General features: G+C 43.6%; 1 protein-coding gene across 1 annotated transcript in view; it reads right to left on the bottom strand.

Annotated features, from left to right (window-relative positions):
* The window catches only part of ClpX (Caseinolytic protease chaperone subunit), a 30,342-nt gene extending 9,661 nt beyond the window's left edge, over positions 1 to 20,681 (bottom strand). The window contains exons 1-8 of the mRNA XM_089543320.1: positions 20,427 to 20,681; positions 19,376 to 19,444; positions 16,241 to 16,309; positions 14,169 to 14,453; positions 12,111 to 12,256; positions 10,508 to 10,688; positions 9,208 to 9,405; positions 1,488 to 1,652 (exon numbers count right to left, since the gene is read on the bottom strand). Of these exons, the coding sequence (XP_089399446.1) occupies positions 1,488 to 1,652; positions 9,208 to 9,405; positions 10,508 to 10,688; positions 12,111 to 12,256; positions 14,169 to 14,453; positions 16,241 to 16,309; positions 19,376 to 19,391 (1,060 nt within the window). The 5' untranslated portion in view covers positions 19,392 to 19,444; positions 20,427 to 20,681. The remainder of the gene's footprint in view (positions 1 to 1,487; positions 1,653 to 9,207; positions 9,406 to 10,507; positions 10,689 to 12,110; positions 12,257 to 14,168; positions 14,454 to 16,240; positions 16,310 to 19,375; positions 19,445 to 20,426) is intronic.
* Positions 20,682 to 20,889: the final 208 nt, after the last annotated feature.

Raw genomic sequence — 20,889 nt, 5'->3', positions numbered from 1 at the left:
AGCTAAAACATTTTAAAGTTGAAGACCGAACAACTGCTATTTTACATCAGTTGGTACAACACTGGACACAACATGTGGAGGTTGTAGGTTTGGCTCCTATCAGCAGTACGTGGCTGTCTTTTCTTAAGCTTTCTGTAAATTAAATCTTGCCTAAAATGGTTACTCAATAAATTTCCTACTCTAAACAACACAACCTTAAAGGAAAGCATGCCTTGGTTTCAAAGACTGTTGGCTTTCTCGGTGCATGTACTCTAACAAGAACCTCATCTCTTTTATTCTTGTTTATATGTTCTGCAGCAGATATAAAACTTGGAATTTGTTGCACACTACTCTACACCATAGCACCCACTGCTGTGTCACAGGCCCGACTGCCACGTTAGTTGCTCCGCAGCCGCTGGAGACCGAGGGCTGGGGGTTAATTAGTGCACAGTCGCCGACCGAAAATTCGGACCTTTGATTTTTTGGCCACCAATGCCCAAGCCGCCATATAATGTGTACAGTGGAACCTCGAATTCAAAACGCAAAGGAAGATCAAAAACTTAATCAAACAAAATGAAATTCAAGCTAAAAAGGAGCCTCCTAAATTGTGGGGCTGATATTCTCTGCGTGTCGGCACATTTTGCCCGTGTGGTTTCAGATTCGTACCGAGCTTGGACGTCACCCGCCGCACAAACTCGGGCAGTAGTTACAGTTCATGGAACTTATCAGTGCTTAGTCTTTCATCCCAAATACAGAAACAGGTAGCAGCGAAGCGCATGGGAGGTATACTGTTTTGCAGAGAGAGCGAGTAGAAGAAAATCGCGATGCTTTTCAAAGCAGGGACCTGCTGCAAAACGCACCGCAGCTCCGACTATTCTATCGTAAAACTGTCAACATCTGATGTTTTGACGATGGACAAGACGTCTCTGATTAGATGCAAACCACCAAAGAGTGAATATCGCTGGTTATTATGCCGATTTTGGCTCTAGCCACTCCGGTCCCAGTTGCTAGTATCAGGCCGCATCCCAGGGCCTGGTTGATCCATTCCATCAACATGTAGTCATGAATTTTTATCCAGTGGAGAATTGCGTGGCATCGGGATTCAAACCGCAGTCCTCTTGCATGCGAGGTGGATGCTCTGCCTGAATACTATTGCTGCTCCCACCTAGCGGGTGGCATAAAGTTAGGAGGGCGGATGACATTAGGAATTTTGCGGGGATAACATAGCCACAACTGGCACAGGACTGAGTTAACTGGAGAGATATGGGAGAGGCCCTAGTCCTGAGGTAGACATAGTCAGGGTAATAATGATGAGATGACTCCATCCCTAAATTTTGCAAATGTATCCAGCAAAAAATTTAGAACACTGAACAGAGCTCTGAAAAAAAAAATCTCACTGACAGCCTTTAAAAGCATGTGTTTTGTTTGCATCTGCACAAAAAAAAACACAGAAGTAAAACCACTGTGTTCTTCACGTCAGCAATTTTCAACACAAACTCCACACTTGCCTTGCTGTGCTCTTTCCACATTGAAGTTTGCATCCTGAAGCAACTTGGCAATGACAGACTCAATGTCTTCACCAACATAACCGGCCTGTGTCAATGTTGTGCAGTCACATATGGCAAATGGCACATCCAAGCACCGTGCTATGGTCTGGGCAAGTAGCGTCTTTCCTGCAAGATGCGGACACATCGCAGAGCAGCCTTTTAATATGAGCAATGAGGCAAGAAAATCATTAGACATTCAGGCCTTGCTTTAACTCTTTCGTTACCACAGGAAAACGACCATTTTTTATGTCTCAGACAAAAATTTTTTTTAGAAAAGTGTGATACATAAAAGTATATAAAATACATAACAATGATTGAGATAGAATGCGCTTTATAACGAAATTTATTTGAACACTTATTCTGCTTGAAATGCTGTGAAAAAAAATCAGTAAACACAAAAAAATAAAAAAGAACGAATGTTTTGTGTTTATATGATAATAACTCTCCAAACACTTGTACTAAAAAAATTCTAGAAATTAATAAACAATTCAAATTCTTTCTAAAACATGGCATTAAAGTTTTAAAATTATAACTTGAATAGTTTTCGAGCTAGAATTTTTTTTCTTTATGCCTCTTGAAAAGGCTCATTTGAGAGTGCCCTTGATATGATCTTTACAGTCCAACAAAAAAAAATTTGAAGTGTAATGTTATGTGCCAAACAAAAGCTTGGTAAGCGTGGTTTAAAAAATACAAATCAAAACTTATTTAATTTAAAGAAAAAAACAGAAAAAAAATATAAAACACAACAAAGTATAGGTGCGATTTAGCGATATATAGTATGCGATAAGTATAGCTGCGATGTAGCTGCAGAATCAAAATCCGACGTTACAACATCTTCGTCCGAGTCACTGCTGCTCGGAGCATCTTGAAAATCAGCTGCAGAGGCTGAAGAATCATGTGCAGCGGGACTCTTCCGAGCGCGCGAAGCGCCCGACCTCGACGCGACGCCATCCTCACCGCGTGATATGTCGCAATAAGCCTATGCTCCAAGGGCACTTCAAAAATGCACGACTGGCGGGGAAATAACGAACTAGGCCGAAAATGGAACTAACCGTCTGAACAACAAACCAGATGCGTCCGCACAAGCGGACAGGAAAAAGAAAGCGAAACTATCAGGCCAACGTTCCGGGATCGGTTTGCGCAGTTACAGCGTCTGAACCAAAATCCGACAATGCAACATCGTCACCAGAGACTCTGCTACTCGTAGCATAGATAATAATTGCAGCCGACGCAGTAGAATTGCGTGCAGCAAGGTTTTTCCGAGCACGCCCGACGCCATGCACGGAGCGTCCTCGCTGTACCCTCCGCTTCAAGGGCATTTCAAAAATTCGCGCGTCATGAGAAAATTGCACTCTACGCAGAAACCGAAACTGTAGTGTCCGAGGAACAAGTTAGATGGCACCACATCACCGTAACGGCTATAATGAGGAGCTTCAGTTTGCACAAACAGACCGGAACCAGAAATCTGAACGCACAGGTGAGCATTCTGGGCTCTCGTTGCGCAGTTTGAGCTTCGAAACAATACCTGACGATACAGCATCTTCGTCAGGGTCCGTGCTAATCGATACATCAAAAATATGTGGTGCAAACGCAGCAGAATTGAGTGGAACGGGGTTTTTTCGAGCGAGCGCTATTCCCAATGATGGCGGCTTGTTCGGAGCGCCTGACACCACACCCCCAACTTCAAGCGCGTCTCAAAAATTGCCGCTTTTTGGCAAAAATATAAACTGAACAGGAAATTTAAAGGGGCTGCGAAACACTGCTTGGGGGGGATGCCGGCTGTAGTTCAGGTGGGTTCTATATGTCACACAGATGCTGACTTAAAAAGAATTACAAGAATCGATGCACAGGAACGGGAGTTATTCAATGAAGAAATTTCAAAATACAAGCAAACAAAACGCTGCCCTCAACTCGATTTTGGCGGGGCTTCCCACTCCTATTTCGCTCTCCCAATGACGGCACCTGGCGCAACCAATCAAAACAGCCTGCCAGAGCACGTCGCGGAAGTTGGCACTCCATGGTTGCCTGCTCTCTGTAACTCGTTCTTGCTGAGACTGGCAGCGTCGTTTCCACGCCAAAGCGCCCCTTGTGGTTTATTTTTATTTGACTTGCTTTGCAGGGCTTTTATCTAAGACAAACAAGTTGTTTTTGTTGATCTAATATAAAACGCAGACAGGTGACAAAATGTGTCTATTTATTCACACAATTTGCAGTATATTTACTGTTTGTCCGGTCATCAAGCTCGCGCCAGGTGACGTCATATCCGCTGCTAAAACCCGCCACTGCGTGGCGACACCATCCAAACCATGGATTTGTTCTTGTGAGGACATTAAAATATTAAAAAACGGAATATACGCGGTATTACAGACGCTAATAGCACCATTATAATTCACTGTATGCGATCAACAGGCAAAACAGTCAACTAAGATTGTGTTTCTGGGCCCCTTTAAGTTCAATGTGTGAACAACAAACCGAATGACTTAGCAAGTCCATAGCGGCCGCGGTCGCACTGCCGTAGCGCTTCGAATTTTTCGATCACCGGTGATCGAAGCACAGTGGCATGGTAACGAAAGAGTTAAGCTGCAACAAAGAATTACATCCGTTCGCACAAATGCTAGCTAAAGAATTAAAGAAAGAAGTATCAGTTTTAGGGTATATGGTACCTTTACATAGAATGCCTAGCTCAGGCACGGCAAAAATCAATAACAGCCCGCTTCACCCACGATGGCATCAAGAAAACAGGCAGAACTACACAAGGCATACAAGGATAAAGTGACATGCTTGTTCACCCTTTGATTGTAGCAAGAATTTGTACAACTCCAGGGCTACTTGTCATTGGTGATAATGTCATGTTGTAGCAAGGTATGCACACACTGCAAATATAACATAATCAAAATGCATGCACCAAAGAAGGTTCATTACATAGCCAAGGCAGTCTATTCTTAAACGGACATTGACGGGAAACACTCGAAATAGAGTACACTATGGGGAATCTACACATAATTTTTCTACGCGAAAAGATGAACCAACTGCTGAGAATATGCCAAGCAAAGTACTGGGATCCCTTCTCCATTTACACCTTCACAAAATGCAACAGAACCTACATCACTTTGCCATATCTCCTGGGCTCTTAGCGATTTCAGGGGAAGGTTCGCCATGTGCATAAAAATGAAACTGCTCGGCTCATTCAACATCAGACGTACTTAGTGTTACAATATCCAGCAGACTTCCTTTAAGATGAACTTCAAGAGACCAGAAAATTTGTTCGTCTTAACAGAAGTTCATCTCAACAGCAGCGCCCTCAAAAAAAGATACACAAGCACAGATGTATTCAAATAATGTTGCATGAAAACAATATGTAAAGTGGCCTTGAAGTGTGAGGAATGTTGCCAATAGAACATTTATTATACTATGCGTGAAGTGAGCTGAAGACTAAGAGAATGAAACAAGCTCAAGTTATCCTACCTGAAAATGGCATTGGTCTAATTTTCTTTTTTCACCGTCTCTTTTTCCCCCTGTATCCCACAGCAGCTGCTATTGGTGTTTTTTCCCCTGATTTTTAGTGCAAAAGCATTATTGGCCTCCTAAACTGGAAAATGTCGGCGTGTGGCGAAGCCTCCGAAGTTAGTCGTGTGATATGGGAAATGGCGAGAAATAAACAAGACTTTAAATGAGGGTGACCTTGGCCAACCTGGAGAAATAAAATAAATAATGCCGCCACTGGGTATCCAACCCATGGAGGTGCAAACAGATCAGCTTCGCTGGCCACTGCGCGAGAGCACTAGGCTATTGCTGTAGCCGACCATGCCTCGTGTTAAACTGAAACACAGTCTCACATTGTGCATTGCACAATAGTGATCTTCATTAACTTCCATGTGCACGCAAGTCACAAAAGAAAAGGAAACACACTCTCAGTCGCACTCTCAGGAACAAGGCATTGGTCATTGGTGTCCACCTGCAAAAACCTGCTTTCGCATAATACAGTCTAGCCCGGTTATAACGAAGTCGGCGGGAATCGGAAATCACTTCGCTATATCCGCTATTTCGTACTATGCAGACTACGAAAAAAAAATGCAAATATCGGCATACCGATGGCGTCACGCGCGATCTCAGTAGCGTTCGCCGTGCTCCCAATCTGGAACAGTGCGACACTGCGCTCAGTTGTCCGTTCACCAGCTAGATCAAGTCGAATAACTCTGTCCTTATAAACAGCATACAACGATCCGCGATAACGATAAAAATGAGCCACGCTTCCAACATGCACAATGCTGCCGCGCTTTCTCCCTGCCTTGCGCACCGCGGCACCGACATAAAACAAAGCGCGCGCTGCCACACCTCCTGCAGACTGCAGTCCAGCTATGGCGCCGACTGCCTGGGAGAAATAGAGAACCGAGATTGGCCAAGACGGCCGCTCTCTGCGACATCATCGAAAAAAAAAATCGTCTCTGTTCTTTTTTACATTTTTCCCCTGCGCGGCGTGCTCTACCGCTCTACGCCGAGACGCCGTTCAAGGACGGTGCAACACGAGACCGGCGTGCCATGCAATGCAGTGAAGCAACCTTTTGCTCCGCAGGAGGGTAGACGACGCCACGAAACGACGCCGTCAGCCGAATTTTGCTCTTATTTTCGCGGAAAAAATCGCCTCCTCAAGGACGCAAAAATGTGTTGATTGGCAGATTATTTTTCGGTTGGTATTAAATCTCTTCGTTATATCCACTGACGCGCTCTTATTTACTTCGTTAAAACCGGACCCAAAATGTATTAAAAATGAAAAATGGGAATGGGAAATTGAAATCCCTTCGTTATAACCGCTATTTCGCTATAAGTGGCTTCGTTATAAACGGGCTAGACTGTATTTCATGGTTAGCAGTGCTAAACTGCCAGCATATTCTTGCTTTCCACCAGGCTCCGAGTGCTCCAAAGGTGCCCAGCAGGGCAGCTGTGTGCCTCTCTCTTATCTCGCTCCTTCTGCAGCATAGTTGTTGCCATGAGCAGTCACACTGCACACTTTTCCATTCACCATCAGGCAATACGAGCGGCACCACTATCTGGCTGCCTCTGCACTGCGATAAACGTGCGGTGCTCAGCTGCATCAGTTGAAAATGCGACCTCAGAATGTTTCCAAGTCAACGAGCACGTGCGCTCTGTGCACACACGCATTTCAGTCTGTCGGAGGCAACATGCTGCCCATCACATGCGTGCAGTGCTGATATCCGACCATGTCAGATCTCTGCGCCAGCACAGGCATGAAGGTTTCCTGCCTTTTTCGCACCGGCAAGAAAGCTTTCCCCCAAGAAAGCATGCTCCTCCAAGACGGCTTTCTTGCAGTCTTGGGAAAAAGTGTGCTGAAGCCAACTTGTGGTAGTGTGCCTTCTGGCATAAAAGCATCTTATTTATTTCATTTTGCATTCTCATAGATGCCCCGCAACTACCATTGCGAGGGAGGTCACCATGGTTTGTGGTCACTGCAAAAGCTCACCTTAACTGAAGCACACGTGAAATGGTTTGTCTTAAGACGATTTTTTTTTTTATGTAGAGTCCTAAGGGAGCAACCAAATGGTCTCACACTCATTGTTCATCTTATTCCGAGAATTTGTCGCAACCGAGCAGTTTACTTGTACCAATGCATGGTGCAACCATCTAGTGCTTTGTGTGACATTTTTCATATTATGCAAAGTGTTCTTTCTCCAGCCTCTCCCCACAAGGTGCTCACATCATTTGGCAAGAGCACAAATGCCTCTGAGTGCTTGTGCTCTGCTTGAGTGCAAGCGGTTTTAAACATACCTAGAGTGTGGCATGCAAACCAAATGACACTTCCCACTCTTGTCTTGGGTAGCACTCGGTGTCATCCCATTTGAGCAGTATTGGCCCATCAAAACAATGTTCAACAAGATGGCGATTAGCTGGCCACAATCAGCAAACAATGCACATGACCAAGCACAGTTACCCAAAATATGCCTGGGGCACCACTGCAGGTCTTTCAGTCTTGCATAATTTTCGGCTTATTTATAGGTATATAGACGCTTTACAGCGGCGTATCATGGGGGCTGCCATCTTTGATCACGTGATCACGCCGCCATTACTCGCCTCCTGACCGCTTGGCGGGCTCGGCGTGCGCCTCGTCGCGACGGCTGCCGAGTCTGATGTTTCGGTTCCGACAGGTAGTTTTTCAGCTGATACGGTTGTAAAGGAGTGGGAAGACGACACTGTGGTTGGTCCGAAGCTTCGAAGAACATGTGAAAACCCGAATTTGATCACTTTAGACGTGAAAACGTGATCGGGCTTCATGTCGCGAAGAGCCGCTGAGCTCTCCGCCTGTTCGAGGGAACGGGTGGATCGCCTGAATGCCGCTGAAGGCTTTGCTTAGTATTTTTTTATTGTTATTATCTAAAACAACATGGTTTAATGACCCTGCGGCTGCGCAGGTCGTTGTCGTATTATGTACATGCATGCGGAGACTGCTCTAAAACGCTCACATGCACATCGTACTCATTTGTTTACAACCTGTTAAAGGTGCATAGGCAACCTAAAATATTTTCTGTTAGTTTGCTAAACAAAGGAAGGCGACAAAAATAAACAAACAAATGTTACCCAATCATTTAAGCAGTACCATGCATCAAGCAGCCTTCACAAGCTGGCATGCTATCGTTTACAAGGATTCCGCGATATAATTGTTATAACGCGTGCCTGGAAGAGCGTTGACTACACGAAGTTCGCAATTATGTCAGCCTGATATAGTATAAAAGTGTGGTACGCTCCATGCTCGATATGCGGACATGAAAGTGCTCGAGGTCTCGTTGGTTGTAAACAATCAGCCGGAGTCACTTCTAGTGACTGTCTCGCATGGATCGCGAGGAAGTGACAACCGCAGAGCACAGCAGCCGTAACACAAATGCTTTATTCCGATTGTGGTCCACGAAAATCGCGCTACTTGGAGCGAAGTTTAACAGTAGCACCAAGACGGTGTGTAATACACGAACTGACGGTAAGCGTTGTCCGCTCGCACGGCTATGCACTGCACAATATGCAGTAGCGGTATAGGAGCGTACGTCGTCTTTTTTTTTTGTGACGTTTCGGTGGCGGGACAGCTCGTTCATGCGGCTATGTTGCGCGCTTACCGTCGCAGATTTTCCAAGATCGAGACCTTCTTTCTATATTCGCTGTCTTCCGCTGGCGAACATGTGTGTTGCGTTCGCCCGTTCGGAACGGGTGGATGCCGAACGGGCGCGAACAGGGGCAGTACGTCCTTGTGCAGTTCGGTTCCGTGAAGCTCGCAAACGATCGTATCCCGCCCCTTTAACTGTTTGTCGCAATATTTGCAATCCACAACAGAGCATGTATTTTATCTTTCCACATTTCCACTGGTGCGTCGAGGCATACACGCCGGCAACTTACGAGGCAAGTAATGACGCCGTGCTCTGAGCGCACCTGTGGCGCCATCTGGTCTCAAACGGAAGTACTGCGCGCTGTAAACGGTCTATAGGTCTCTTTGTGACAAAAATGATGAGTATGCTGTTTCTGCTGTCTCAAGAAACTAAAATTTCAATCTAGCTTTGCTCAGTATTTTCACTGAGCATCACTTTCGACTACATCACTTCCCAGGCAAACAGCATCTTGCACAAGGTCATCACAGAAATAAAAGCAGCACAGTCGAAAGATATACGTGTGCCTGGACACCCACCAGATCCTGTAGGCCCCAAGAGTAAGATATTGCTCTTCTCAAGCCGTATTTCAGCATCGGATGCATCGAGAACGTCCGTCCCACGACCACCGTGGCTGTCGGCCTCGGCGCCGTGAGGTGTGGAAGATGGGGGCTGGCCCTGGATGCCCAATCCCAGAGCACTGCCGTGAGTGATGCCCGAAATGTGCAGCAGGTCTGCTGGTAACACACAAGCCAGAGAGCACAGGTTACCGACTGGAAGCTCCACGTAGGCAGCCAACTACTGTAGTTGAAGCACTGCCTCAATTATTATCTTGCCCAACTTGCTTCCCCAAGATGGTCACCGATGGTTAGTTTCTGAGGGTGGCGTAGAAAGAGCCTCTCTCGTTGGTAAATCCCAATAGATCAGCAACAGAAAACATATATTCAAAAAATGTGCTTTTAATCTTTTGTGGTCAGATCAGTGCAGATCACATACAGCCACAAATAGTTTGCAACTTTGTGTCAGAAAAAAATAATCTGGCATGGTTTCTAGATCCTCATGCACAAAGCATGCTTTAATGTTACAGAACAATTATCCTATTTGCTGTGGTTGCCAAAGCCATATTATTACATGAAAAGTCTTCTAGTTCTCATAAACTGCAAGGAACTTTTCTGGTCAATTAAGACAAGGCAACTTTTCTTTTTCTTTTGTAGCCGTTAACACATTCATTGGTGCTTGACGCTTGAATTCATACCTTCAGGCGCACTGAAAAATTAACCTCCACCAAAAAAACTTCAAACCATTAAGCAACAGAGGTCAGACACACTTGTGTGCCTTTAGACAAGCTGGCTTCCATTGAATTTCAATAGTCCCCCTTGACTGAGCATAACAGGATTCACTTCACATCTACATCCGCTAAACCAACACTACAGCATAGACTATTCTTACTGCTTTAACATATTAAGTCCCTCAAACTAGCGATTTGAACTGCTGGCACTAGACGACCGGTACAAACCTTTCTTCTCGTTATCCACGACACCATAAAGTTCCAAATTATCATGATGAACAGCGACATCATCAAATGTTGTCACCACAGAGGAAAATGTGTTTAAGCATGCGTTGCAGTTATCAAAAGTGCCACAAGATGGCACAAGTGCAAATGTCACAGTGTGGCACAGGTGTCAGTCGGTAATGGACAAAAGCTATGGAGAGAAAAGCCAAGCAGCTGTTATAATGAAAGGATCGCACAACGGCTCTTTTCACTCACTCAGTGTTCAGTCTAGGAAGATAAAACCACACAAAAGCACTTCGAGAGAAGGACTAAGAGGTACAGCTCACCCCTCGTAGTGAATGCGGTGTGAGCCTGGCCATCAACGACACTGCCAGTCTCTGCTTTCGCAGCATTGCCAGGTGCAGGAAGGTTGTTGTAGATGCGCTTGTAGTGATTGTACACAGCCACAGAGAGCACTTTCTTGGCGTAATTCTGTCCCACTACATGGTGGTTAAGATACTCGTAGATCTGAAGGAAAGAAAAAGTGTGCCCAACACCAAAGACAACATTCAAGTGACACACATTTCTTGTCCAATATTTGTTACACATTAAGAACCACAGCACAAGTTGCCCAATAGTCCTCGATGGCACTCAGAACGACCTCCCAACATGCACCAAACATACTAGATGTAAATACAGGGTCTGTTCTGAAAGTAGTAGGACTGGTTTTTTCCTGGGCGAACGGGCGGACGAGAGGTGGTCTGCGCGTGCAGGATCGTTGAAGGGGGATATTGGGAATTCTGGGGAAATCGGCAGTTGGCTCTCAGCCGTTGAAGAGAGGAGGTCGCTTGTGCTGTGAACCCCTGTCGAAACGTCTCGTCACGCAGAATCGTCGAGCGTTTACTGGATCAGCGATACGCGATCAAATTTTGAGTAAATCTTGGTAAAACGGGCAAAGAGACTCACAACATGATTAAGGAGGCCTACGGTGACGCTTCCATGGGTAGATCAGGTGTTTTTTGAGTGGCACAAGCTTTTCCGAGAAGGTAAGGAAAGAGTGGAGGAAGACGACTGCTCCAGACGCCCTTCGACCGGCAAGACCAACGAAAATGTGTAGCGAGTGAAACATTTACTTAACAGTGATCGTAGAATGAGTATCAGAATGATACTGATGACTTGAGCATTCCTCAAACCCAAGTTTTTGAGGTCGTGACAGAAAATTTATCCATGAGGAAAGCGTGCGCGAAGTTGGTGCCGGGAGTGTTGTCAGAGGAGGAAAAGGCCAACCGGTAGGATCTTCTTCATCATGTGAATGAGGACCCCGATTTTTTGCCCAGCACAAGGCGGCAACGCTGCCTCAGCCCCCTACAGCCTCGACTTGGCCCCGCCAGACTTTTTTCTATTCCCGAGAATAAAATCGACGCTCGAGGGGAAACATCACGGATCGGTAGAGGTGGTTCAACAGGCCGTGACGAGGGAGCTAAACAGCATTCCGGTCCAGGCGTTCCTGGAGGCGTACGAAAACTGTACAACTCATTGGCAGCAGCGTGTAGGTGCGGAAGGGTGCTACCTTGAAAAATTGTAATCGTTTGTACTATTATCTTGAATAAATTTTGTTTAAAGAAATGAGTCCTACTACTTTCAGAACAGACCATGTATATCCTAGGACAGCTTACACTGCAAGAACGGACTCCCAGAACGGAAGACACCAAAGAGTGCATTGGAGTTGACTGAACCAGCTCTGTTTGCGGTGGCTGCTAATCGAGAACTGGAAATGCTGCATGCATGTCCCACCAGCATGTCAACTTAAAGCTTACAGTGAGCAAATCAATGAACTGTGCATCCCAGCCGCATTCAGACACAACTGAACTTCCACTAGAGTGAAATGAGAGCTGACTATAATGTCCTGAAAATGAGCAAAAGAACAGCTGCAGAATTGAGGAGCCTTACTTTCTTCGGTGGTGGAGGGGGCTTACGGACAAGTCCTGACTTGTCGGCAGAGATACGTGCTTCTTTCAAAGTCTTCTTGGTGTCCATGTCTGACAGGACCACGAAGAAGTGGTGGCATTTCTCGCATTTGACAAATCGTGTTGATGCTGCAATGAACCGAGCAATACTCTGCCTTTCATGCAGGAACAGGACATCAAGAAACAAGCCCATCATACCAGAGACAAATTAATTTTGCTGCAACAATTGTTTTTATGATTAAAATATGAAAAACTGACAGTGTAGCAACTTAAGCAGCAAGCCAACACAAAAATGTTACGGGTACTACACATTTCGCAAACACTTTCCACTCACATATGCAAAAACTGCAAGCTGCACAGTGAACAAGTTGTTTGGCCACACGACCATTGACACAAGTACAGTGATAACACTGTGCCCAGCCATCTTTCCAAGTAAGTTCATCTCAGCCTTGACGGTGGCAGCAGGACATTCCTGCAGACACATCAAATGGGCCCTGATAGAAAAACAGTGCTGCTCATGTCATGATGCAATGTTGGGAAATGTACATCTTGCAGAACAGCCATTCCAGTGTCTTAAACAACATTAGAAGACTGTACAACCTTTTAATTCCTGAGGATATATTTGACAATTATGACCCGCAAAAAACTGAATTCCACAAGAAGTATGTCCACTCAAATTTCTTTAGCTAAATTGTTTAGCTTCAGTTAATCAGTTTGGCTGCACCAGAATAAGACCACTAAAACCTAAGAAAGCAGATACACACAACCTCTGCAATGGTTAGTTAACAAAATGCAGATTTTAATGAGACATATTTAGGTGCCACACTAGTAAAGCATAATACTAATAACAGTAGCCCACTTATATTTTTAAAAATTACCAATTTCGATCAGCCTTCACTGTGAAAAGTTAAGCTCTTTGAATTCAATTAAATCTGAGAGCTGACAAATTTATCTCAACACACCGGTAAATTGAATTAGCAACCCAATTCTCAATAGATACTGAACTGGAAAATCTGACAGTTCTCAAGTTTAATTTAATGAAATCAACAGAGTAATTCCATAGCAGCAGTTCCACAAAATGAGTCATGCCCTCTTCAGCATTCTACATATCTAAAATCACAGCTCAGAGGCTCAGGACGAAACACTGTGAATGTAATTCATTCTAGCTCCACAAAAATTGCCCTTGAAAAAGAAAAAAATATGATGACTGTTTTGTAATTTCTGATAATACATATTAAATCAAGAGTAATGAATTGGGATCTACCAATAAATAACTTAAAAACAGGATTTCTCTGCAACATTATTTCAGTTCAATCGAACTCTTCAACAAAATGTAGTTAAACTACCATTGGTTTTGGTGAATCAGAAGCTGAAAGCAATGGATAGAACCAAGATGCAACATTCGAACACTTCAGTGACTTATAAGACCACTCTTGCAGCATACAGCAATCTCATGAATCATCACTCTTCACTTGCACTCCCTTGCATTACTTTTCTGCATGCCTGAGGCCTCTTGGCTAGAAGCAACCTGACATCTATGACAACAGGATACAAAAGCACAGGTGTCTTAGCTGGGACAGGTGCCAGCAGCATCACTGTTTTCTGCAATCATATGATTACCATCAACCCAGATACCCCCATTTTCACATATCCTGCTCAACCTGGAGTGAAATCCCCACGGGCCTACAGACTTCCAACAGAAACCGAAATAACACAAAAGAATAAGCTCGCCGGCAAAATACCTGCAACATTTTTCAAAGTTTTCCGTGATGCCCTACAATTAACCATGCCATTTCTGCAGTGTGAACCAATCACGCTTGTCCCGTTCAATGCTGTCATGCCCCTCTTCTCCCGATCAGTGAAGTTTCCAAAATGCTACTACCGACTGGCCCAAAAGTCAATTTCACTAAAACGGAATGAAATATGGTAACCCTACTCCTTTACTCCTTTAACATTACGCCAGCAATGTTATGCCATAAAGTGCAATAGCAAAATAAGGGAACAGCAACCCTTCCAGAAAGAAACAATAAGAAGAACTAACAGACAAAGGTTTCCACATGGGTGCACGGGTTGCCACACTTGGGGCAGCACAGGTGGCCGTCTCCCCGGTTTCCACCTCCTGTGCCTCCTCGAACCCCATTGTTTCCTCCGGACCCCTTGTCCACTCCGGATCCAGAGGAAGCGTTGCGGATCCCCATGTCGTCATCGCCACTGGCACCACTGCCACCTCCAACAGCAGTGCGCAGCGTGGCCACCAGGAGGCATCGGCTACCAGCCACATGGCCAACTGGCAAAACCCTCTGCAGAGGGGCTGCACTCTGCTGACCTTTAGCAGCAAAAAGGGGAAGAAAAAAAAAAACAATACGGCTGCTTTACTAATCTGCAAAGTTTTTGGCTTTGTCAGTCATAGCACAGGACTAACAAATGCACTTATTCGCAATACTGACTAAATGGAACTAATGATCAATTGACATTTGGATGCTGAAATTTGAAACAGTAAACTGTTTCACGCAATAATTTCCAAGAAATATGGCATATAATCTGACACTGTTTCCTGTCGACAATGTGACAGAGTACCACCTAAGTGTTATTAACTGCTACATCACTGGTGCACTGCTTTTTAAACAATTTTTTTTTTCTTGTAATCTGCATTCTCCTTGTACATTTATTTCTGCTGAAGTTTGAGCTGCTAGCATGGCTACCACTTCCAGTGTTTTGAACTGTATTTGTTTGTTTTCATGCAATGAAATTTTTCTTAGTTCCTTTCACTTAAAGGGGCTCTGAAAGTGGCTCTCAATAAAGTTTCAGCATGCCTGAAAAGTTAAACGATGCCCCTCCATAAATAACCTTCAGCAAGAATTTTTCTTAATGCACTTTTTTGAAGCTGAGTAATATGTGGTAAAAATTTGATTTCAGTGTCCTCAGCATCATTTTTTGCATGCTGAAAGTTTGACGCTCTTCCATCGGATTAACAGCGACGTGTGCATGAATTCCCCGGCGGACGGAGCTTCCTGACTGACCGAAGGAAAGCGGATCACTGGCCACAGCCACGGTAGCTAAATGACGTCTGAAAGAATCTAATAGCCATCTCTTAACCGGCATACGCAGGAGCGTGAAACAGAGGAGGGCACGAGAATGAAAAAGTCACTGGAAAGGGTTCACCCACTTTCGCACATGATTGCAGGTTCTCTGCTACGTGTAGAAGAGTACTATTCGACTCGGGTGTTCGTGACAACACAATGCAGTGATTGAGCACGTTTCTGTATTCTCCACAGAAGGTGTTTCAGAGCCTCTTAAAATGGCTGAAATAATGCATGACTTTGGCACAAGAGAAGTGAGCTGGAATGTAAACATAATACCTTGCAAAATGTTTTTTTTTTGTTACAATGCATAAAGAAATACTTAACTCTAAAACTGATTCACACACACGAAACAGATCTCAAAGAAAGTTATGACTTACACGACCAACTGACACAAAATAAACAGAGCAACTGAATCAATTTTATTACTGCCAAAATGGGCTGATAAACATATATAGTGTAACCCCACAGTACACTATGAGGTAAGGAGCTTTTAAAACTTAAAAGAGTAAGGCAGCACCCAGGAGGCAAAACATCCCCTTTGAATCATAGCAAGGGTAGAAACTTAACTTTCTCAAATAAAGACAACAACCACATAAGTGAATCATAGCAAGGGTAGAAACTTAATTTTTTCAAATAAAGACAGCAACCACATAAGTGGAGAAGCTTGCTACTTTTGGTGTAGCCATCACAGATAAAAAAAAAAGTCATCCACTGCAACAAAATCCAAAAAATAGCAATGTTGCATGTTTGACGCCCTCCCTCCATAAACCAATAATCTACACTGGTAACAGAGCGAATTTTAGACCAAATTATAAGTTAGTTTCAGTTACCTGTCCATAAATTTAGGCTGCCATTGGTTTGATACTTGCTTAACTCCTCCATGTTTGTTTACAATAAATAAAGCCTCATACAGGTCTGAGTGGTAAATTTCTCACAAACACTTGCATAACAACTCCCTATAATGCCACTGCTAGTGACACGAAAGAGATAAAGCAAAAGGGTCTACATTTTGAAAGTTGCCATCACTCACTCTTGGCAACTTTTCTCAGGAAGAGAGACCTTGTTGGGCTGACTGCACAACGGATTGCTGACATTCTGCCTGTTAAAGGAAAGCAAAGCATGAAAGATGGCAGCCAGAGGGAAAATGTGTAAATGAAGCCATGAACAGTGACCGATTTCAAACACATGCGCAAAACTGGCCTTCACTTAATGCTAGCAACTACCTGTATTCTTGCAAGTGAAACTTCACACTGAACAAAAAATACTGAACACATCTTCAATTCTGTCAGTGAAGAGTGACTGGTTGGCCACCTACATTTAGGGTCCTTAGTTTTGGGGAAAAACCTGATTGCACTCGATTTCTGCACCCCGAGCACGTTTTATAACAATCAAGAAAAACGATTTCTACACAAAAAGGCGCCTTAAACACAATGCAGCTTTCCAGTGCTAAAGCAGTGACGTGAAGGTCTATGTTAGTTGGCAGTCCACGGCATTAGAAACCATGCTGCACTGTTACGCAAACACAGGCTTAGGAAGCACAAACGCAACTAAGCGCAAAAGCTGAAACATAACACTGAAAAAAGCACACATCCTGAGCCTATCCTAGAGTGGCGTTTCCAGTTAATTTGGTGGTTTTACACTTCTTTCACTCCTTTTTATCCATGGCTTGGTCTCACATCAAGATAAGTGCATGTTAAAGGTAGGAACCTGACCTCGTCTTTTTACCATGAAAACTCGATCTAAATGCTCCAAGCATTCTAAGCTTCGAATTATTGTCCTGTGCGGCTGATTTCCGCACAATTAAATGTCCCGCCTCCCGCCTATATATATATATTTTTTTAATTCACCTCGGAGAGTAGGAGGAGTCAAGCAATGTGTGGAGTGCCTTTCAGCCAGTTGCATGGGTGGCTTGTTGCTCTGCCATCAGTGGAGTGATACATAAAGCAAAGAGTCCACGCATATTTTTATTTCCGTGGGCCTGATATGCGGCTATGTTGTCTTGGAATGAAACTATTTAATCCCCGAAACCTAACAAAATAAAAGTGAAAGCTGGTGTATGGTGGTTGGTGTATGAGGTTTAACGTCCCAAAGCGACTCAGGCTATGAGAGACACCGTAGTGGAGGGCTCCAGAAATTTCGACCACCTGGGGTTCTTTAACGTAAAAGCAAAGCCGTCATGCAACTTACTGAAACGAACTCCACGTGTTGGCTGACTCCTCCTCTTTTCGATGGTCAGTTCAAAATAAAGGCGGGAGCCGGGACGTTTAATCTGATTAAATAGGGAAATCGGCCGCGCAGGACTATAATTCAAAGTTTTTAAGAATGCTCAGAGCATGCAGATCGAGTTTCTGTGGTAAAAAGATGAGCTCACAATCTTCTTTAGTGCACATTTAAGCAAGTGGTCAAAACACAGGTAATGAAATAACTTCTCGCTGGCACCACTATATCAGGCGCTATTCACGCTAATCACATACAACTCGAACACTTCAAATGACTGCTGTGATGCAGAAAGAATATCTTAGCAGTGTATAAACAACTGTAGGTAGTTTGAATACAGACATGAGAACGTTGCACATGGAGATATAAATGTACATGATAGAGTAATTCTAATAAATAGGAACAAAAGAAAATATCTAACTGGATAACCAACTGCATTGTTCATCCTGCCTTTCATGGACTGTTTATAAAGATAGTTAAAGTAAAACATAGTATGTTCCACACAAAACAGCTAATAGTTATTTGTGCAGTCAAAAATACAACCCCCCCCCCCCCCCCTCAAAACACTGAGTTATGCAACAATTTTTTGAAAGCACCAATTAGCACCGAATTTTGAACTAAAAAAGATAGTGCACAATTTTTACCCCCATACTCAGAGAAAAAAAAAAAAAAATTCCGAAAACAAATGGCCTTACCTATACTGAATATAAAAATATAATACGATTCCACTAACCATTCATTAACGATAGCAAGCAAGACACCCTATGCAGATAACTGCTTTGCACTCGAAGCTGAACAGGAAATCTGACCGCTTGATGTTGAAATGGGCCTTTCAAAAGGTTGGTTCAGGGTGTAATGAATGGCAGATGATCATTTACACAAAACAACAGATGAGAAAAAAACCACTTCACTTAGTTTTCCAATATTAACAATTGTTTTTTCGAACTCACTAAATTTAAACACTAAGGAGTTTTGATCTTGAAATTAATGTACCTGTAATATTCATACTTATCATGTAATAACAAATGCTAAGTGTAATCTTCTTTTCTCATGCAAACTGGGCTGCTACTCTGTATTCAACTCAGGTATATATATATATATATATATATATATATATATATATATATATATATATATCTGCAACCATGTCAACTATGGGCCATGCTGCAATGATCTGCGACATTTTTCCCAAAATTAACACTAACCAATTTGAAAAAATTTAAAGATGAGCTGTGTGTTTTTTTTATTCGTATGGCTTTTACTTGAACTTCCACAAGAGACCTTTTACATTTCTCTTTAAACCCAAAGAAACTACAGCTATAGTCTTATATTCTCATATCAATATAGCATTACAAGATTGACATAAAAGAAATCTTATTGTTTCTTCCGGTTGCCTCATGTGCAAATGATTTAGGTAACAAAAACCTTCTTTCTATACATAACAACCGTTTCACATATTCATTCTTACCACACCACCATGGTTGACTGGAACCAGAAAAGAATTGCTCACTTTTGCAAAACATTAACGCTGTTCTCATCATAGTTAAGTGTATAAAAATGTGAACTACTCTTTAAAAAATGTGCGACTTTAAGGCCTTTGTCAAAAGTAAACAGCCGAAGGGCTTGCTTCTCAACCATGTAGTGGGGCTTCATAGAACTGCTGGAAGTTTCCAGCTCCGAAGTGGCGATTAGGAGAGCTTATCTAACCTTCGAGATTTAGAACACTGACAGTGCAAAACGTGCCACACAGCAAAGTCCAGAAGCAAGCGAAGTGTGCTTTGTTTCCAAGCCAAGTGTGCTTTGTTGTTTGTAAATTTGCTTCCAGTGCAACCCGTATTCAGTGCATTTTTTGTAACAGCCCCTGAAATAATAATCTTGGTGACACCCAGCTAAAGTCACCATATGGTGATTGCAGTATTAATAAATATGAAAAATAAAAAATAAGTACCTGACGCAGCCAACATGTTTACAGCAGATTCAAGCAGACAGGCCAGTGGCTTGCTTAGGTTTATGACATCTATGTAGAGAGTGCACAAGGTAAACCGTTTTCATTCCACACAGTGCAGTCACCTCGATAAGCGACCTTCAGAGCGCCTCATCAGCGAAAACAAGCAGTGGTTTCCTCGAAAAACACCACGCATAAAAATTAGCATACATCAAGCGGGCACACTATTTAAACCAGTCAATTAAAGCTAAGCGTGCCATTTGTCCTGACATTTCTGAACTTCTCCGTCACTAGTTTGCGCCAGTGACAGACGCAAACTCCGGGTTCAGCAAAATCCGACAGAGCACCCAGAGCATCGGTGTTCAAAAAAACACAATTACGAAAAAAAAGAAAGAAAAGAAGGCTATAACGATCCATCTGTATTAATGCAAATGCACAGAGTGATGAAAGCTCGTACGCGTAACTGAATGAATGTTCGTCGACCATCGCAGCGCACAGGCGGCACTATCTGTACGTTTCTGATCAGATGCGATCTTTAAATGCGGCAGCTGATGTGGGATGCTTTCTTCAAGTGCATCAACTGCCATGTGTTTTTAGGTGCGCGAGCAAACACTTCATACCAGCATAACAAGATTAAAGGGGCAAAGCACCCGAATGATGTGATCTATCGCACCGCGTGACTTGCAAAGCTGTTCACATAGCACGAGCAGAACGCAGCGGATACTGCTCGGGTCCAACAATAGCTTGGGCCAAATCACGGCGATTTGAATGTCACTGCAAGGTGTCTGGCAACGCGCAAAATCTGGACGATGTAAACAACTAAGTCGCAAGCCGAGACGAAAGCAGCAGCAATCTGAGAACCACTGAAGTACAGCCAGGAGTAGCTGCACGAAACACTACACCGAAGGCCTACAGAGAGACGTGAGAACGCGACACATCGATCAAACACTAAAGCAGAGGTAATGCCAGATAAGATCCAGTGTGCGGCCGCGTGAGTAAGCCTAAAACAAAAAACAGAAGCTGGCGCATGCAGCGCGATTCACAAAAACCATACCTCAGTTACCGCAGAGCAAATGCTGCTGTTCGTCGATGCGACTGTTGAACACACGGCTCCGCGAAAAATCCCCTAGGCGTACAATACCTTTCGCGCGCATGAAATTGGATCGTTAACACAATAGCACACTTTCTCTTCGCGTTGCACAACTCTCGTCAGCGAAAGTAAACCGGGAATCTAGTTCTAAAAGCCTTCATTTTCGGTCGGCCTACTGAACAAAATGTCAGGTGCCTTTAGTTCTTTTTGGTACGAGTAGAGGACGCCACATGTGAAGACGTTTCAGCCGTCTCGGTGGCGCTTTAGTAAGCACATTATTATACCTAAAGCATGACCTAAAGTATCAATAAATTAAAAAGAAATAAACAATAATTAAAATATTTATTTTTATGTTACGTATAAAAATAAATAATTTTGTTGACAATATAAGTCAGACTAGACAGACGAAGCCCATCGGTACAGTGGC

Source organism: Amblyomma mixtum, chromosome 5 (genome assembly GCF_055824585.1).
Source record: "Amblyomma mixtum isolate Tamu chromosome 5, ASM5582458v1, whole genome shotgun sequence".
Classification (NCBI taxonomy): Eukaryota; Metazoa; Arthropoda; class Arachnida; order Ixodida; family Ixodidae; genus Amblyomma; species Amblyomma mixtum.
The sequence above is the reverse complement of the archived record's forward strand: the minus strand, read 5'-3'. Positions and strand labels throughout refer to the sequence as shown.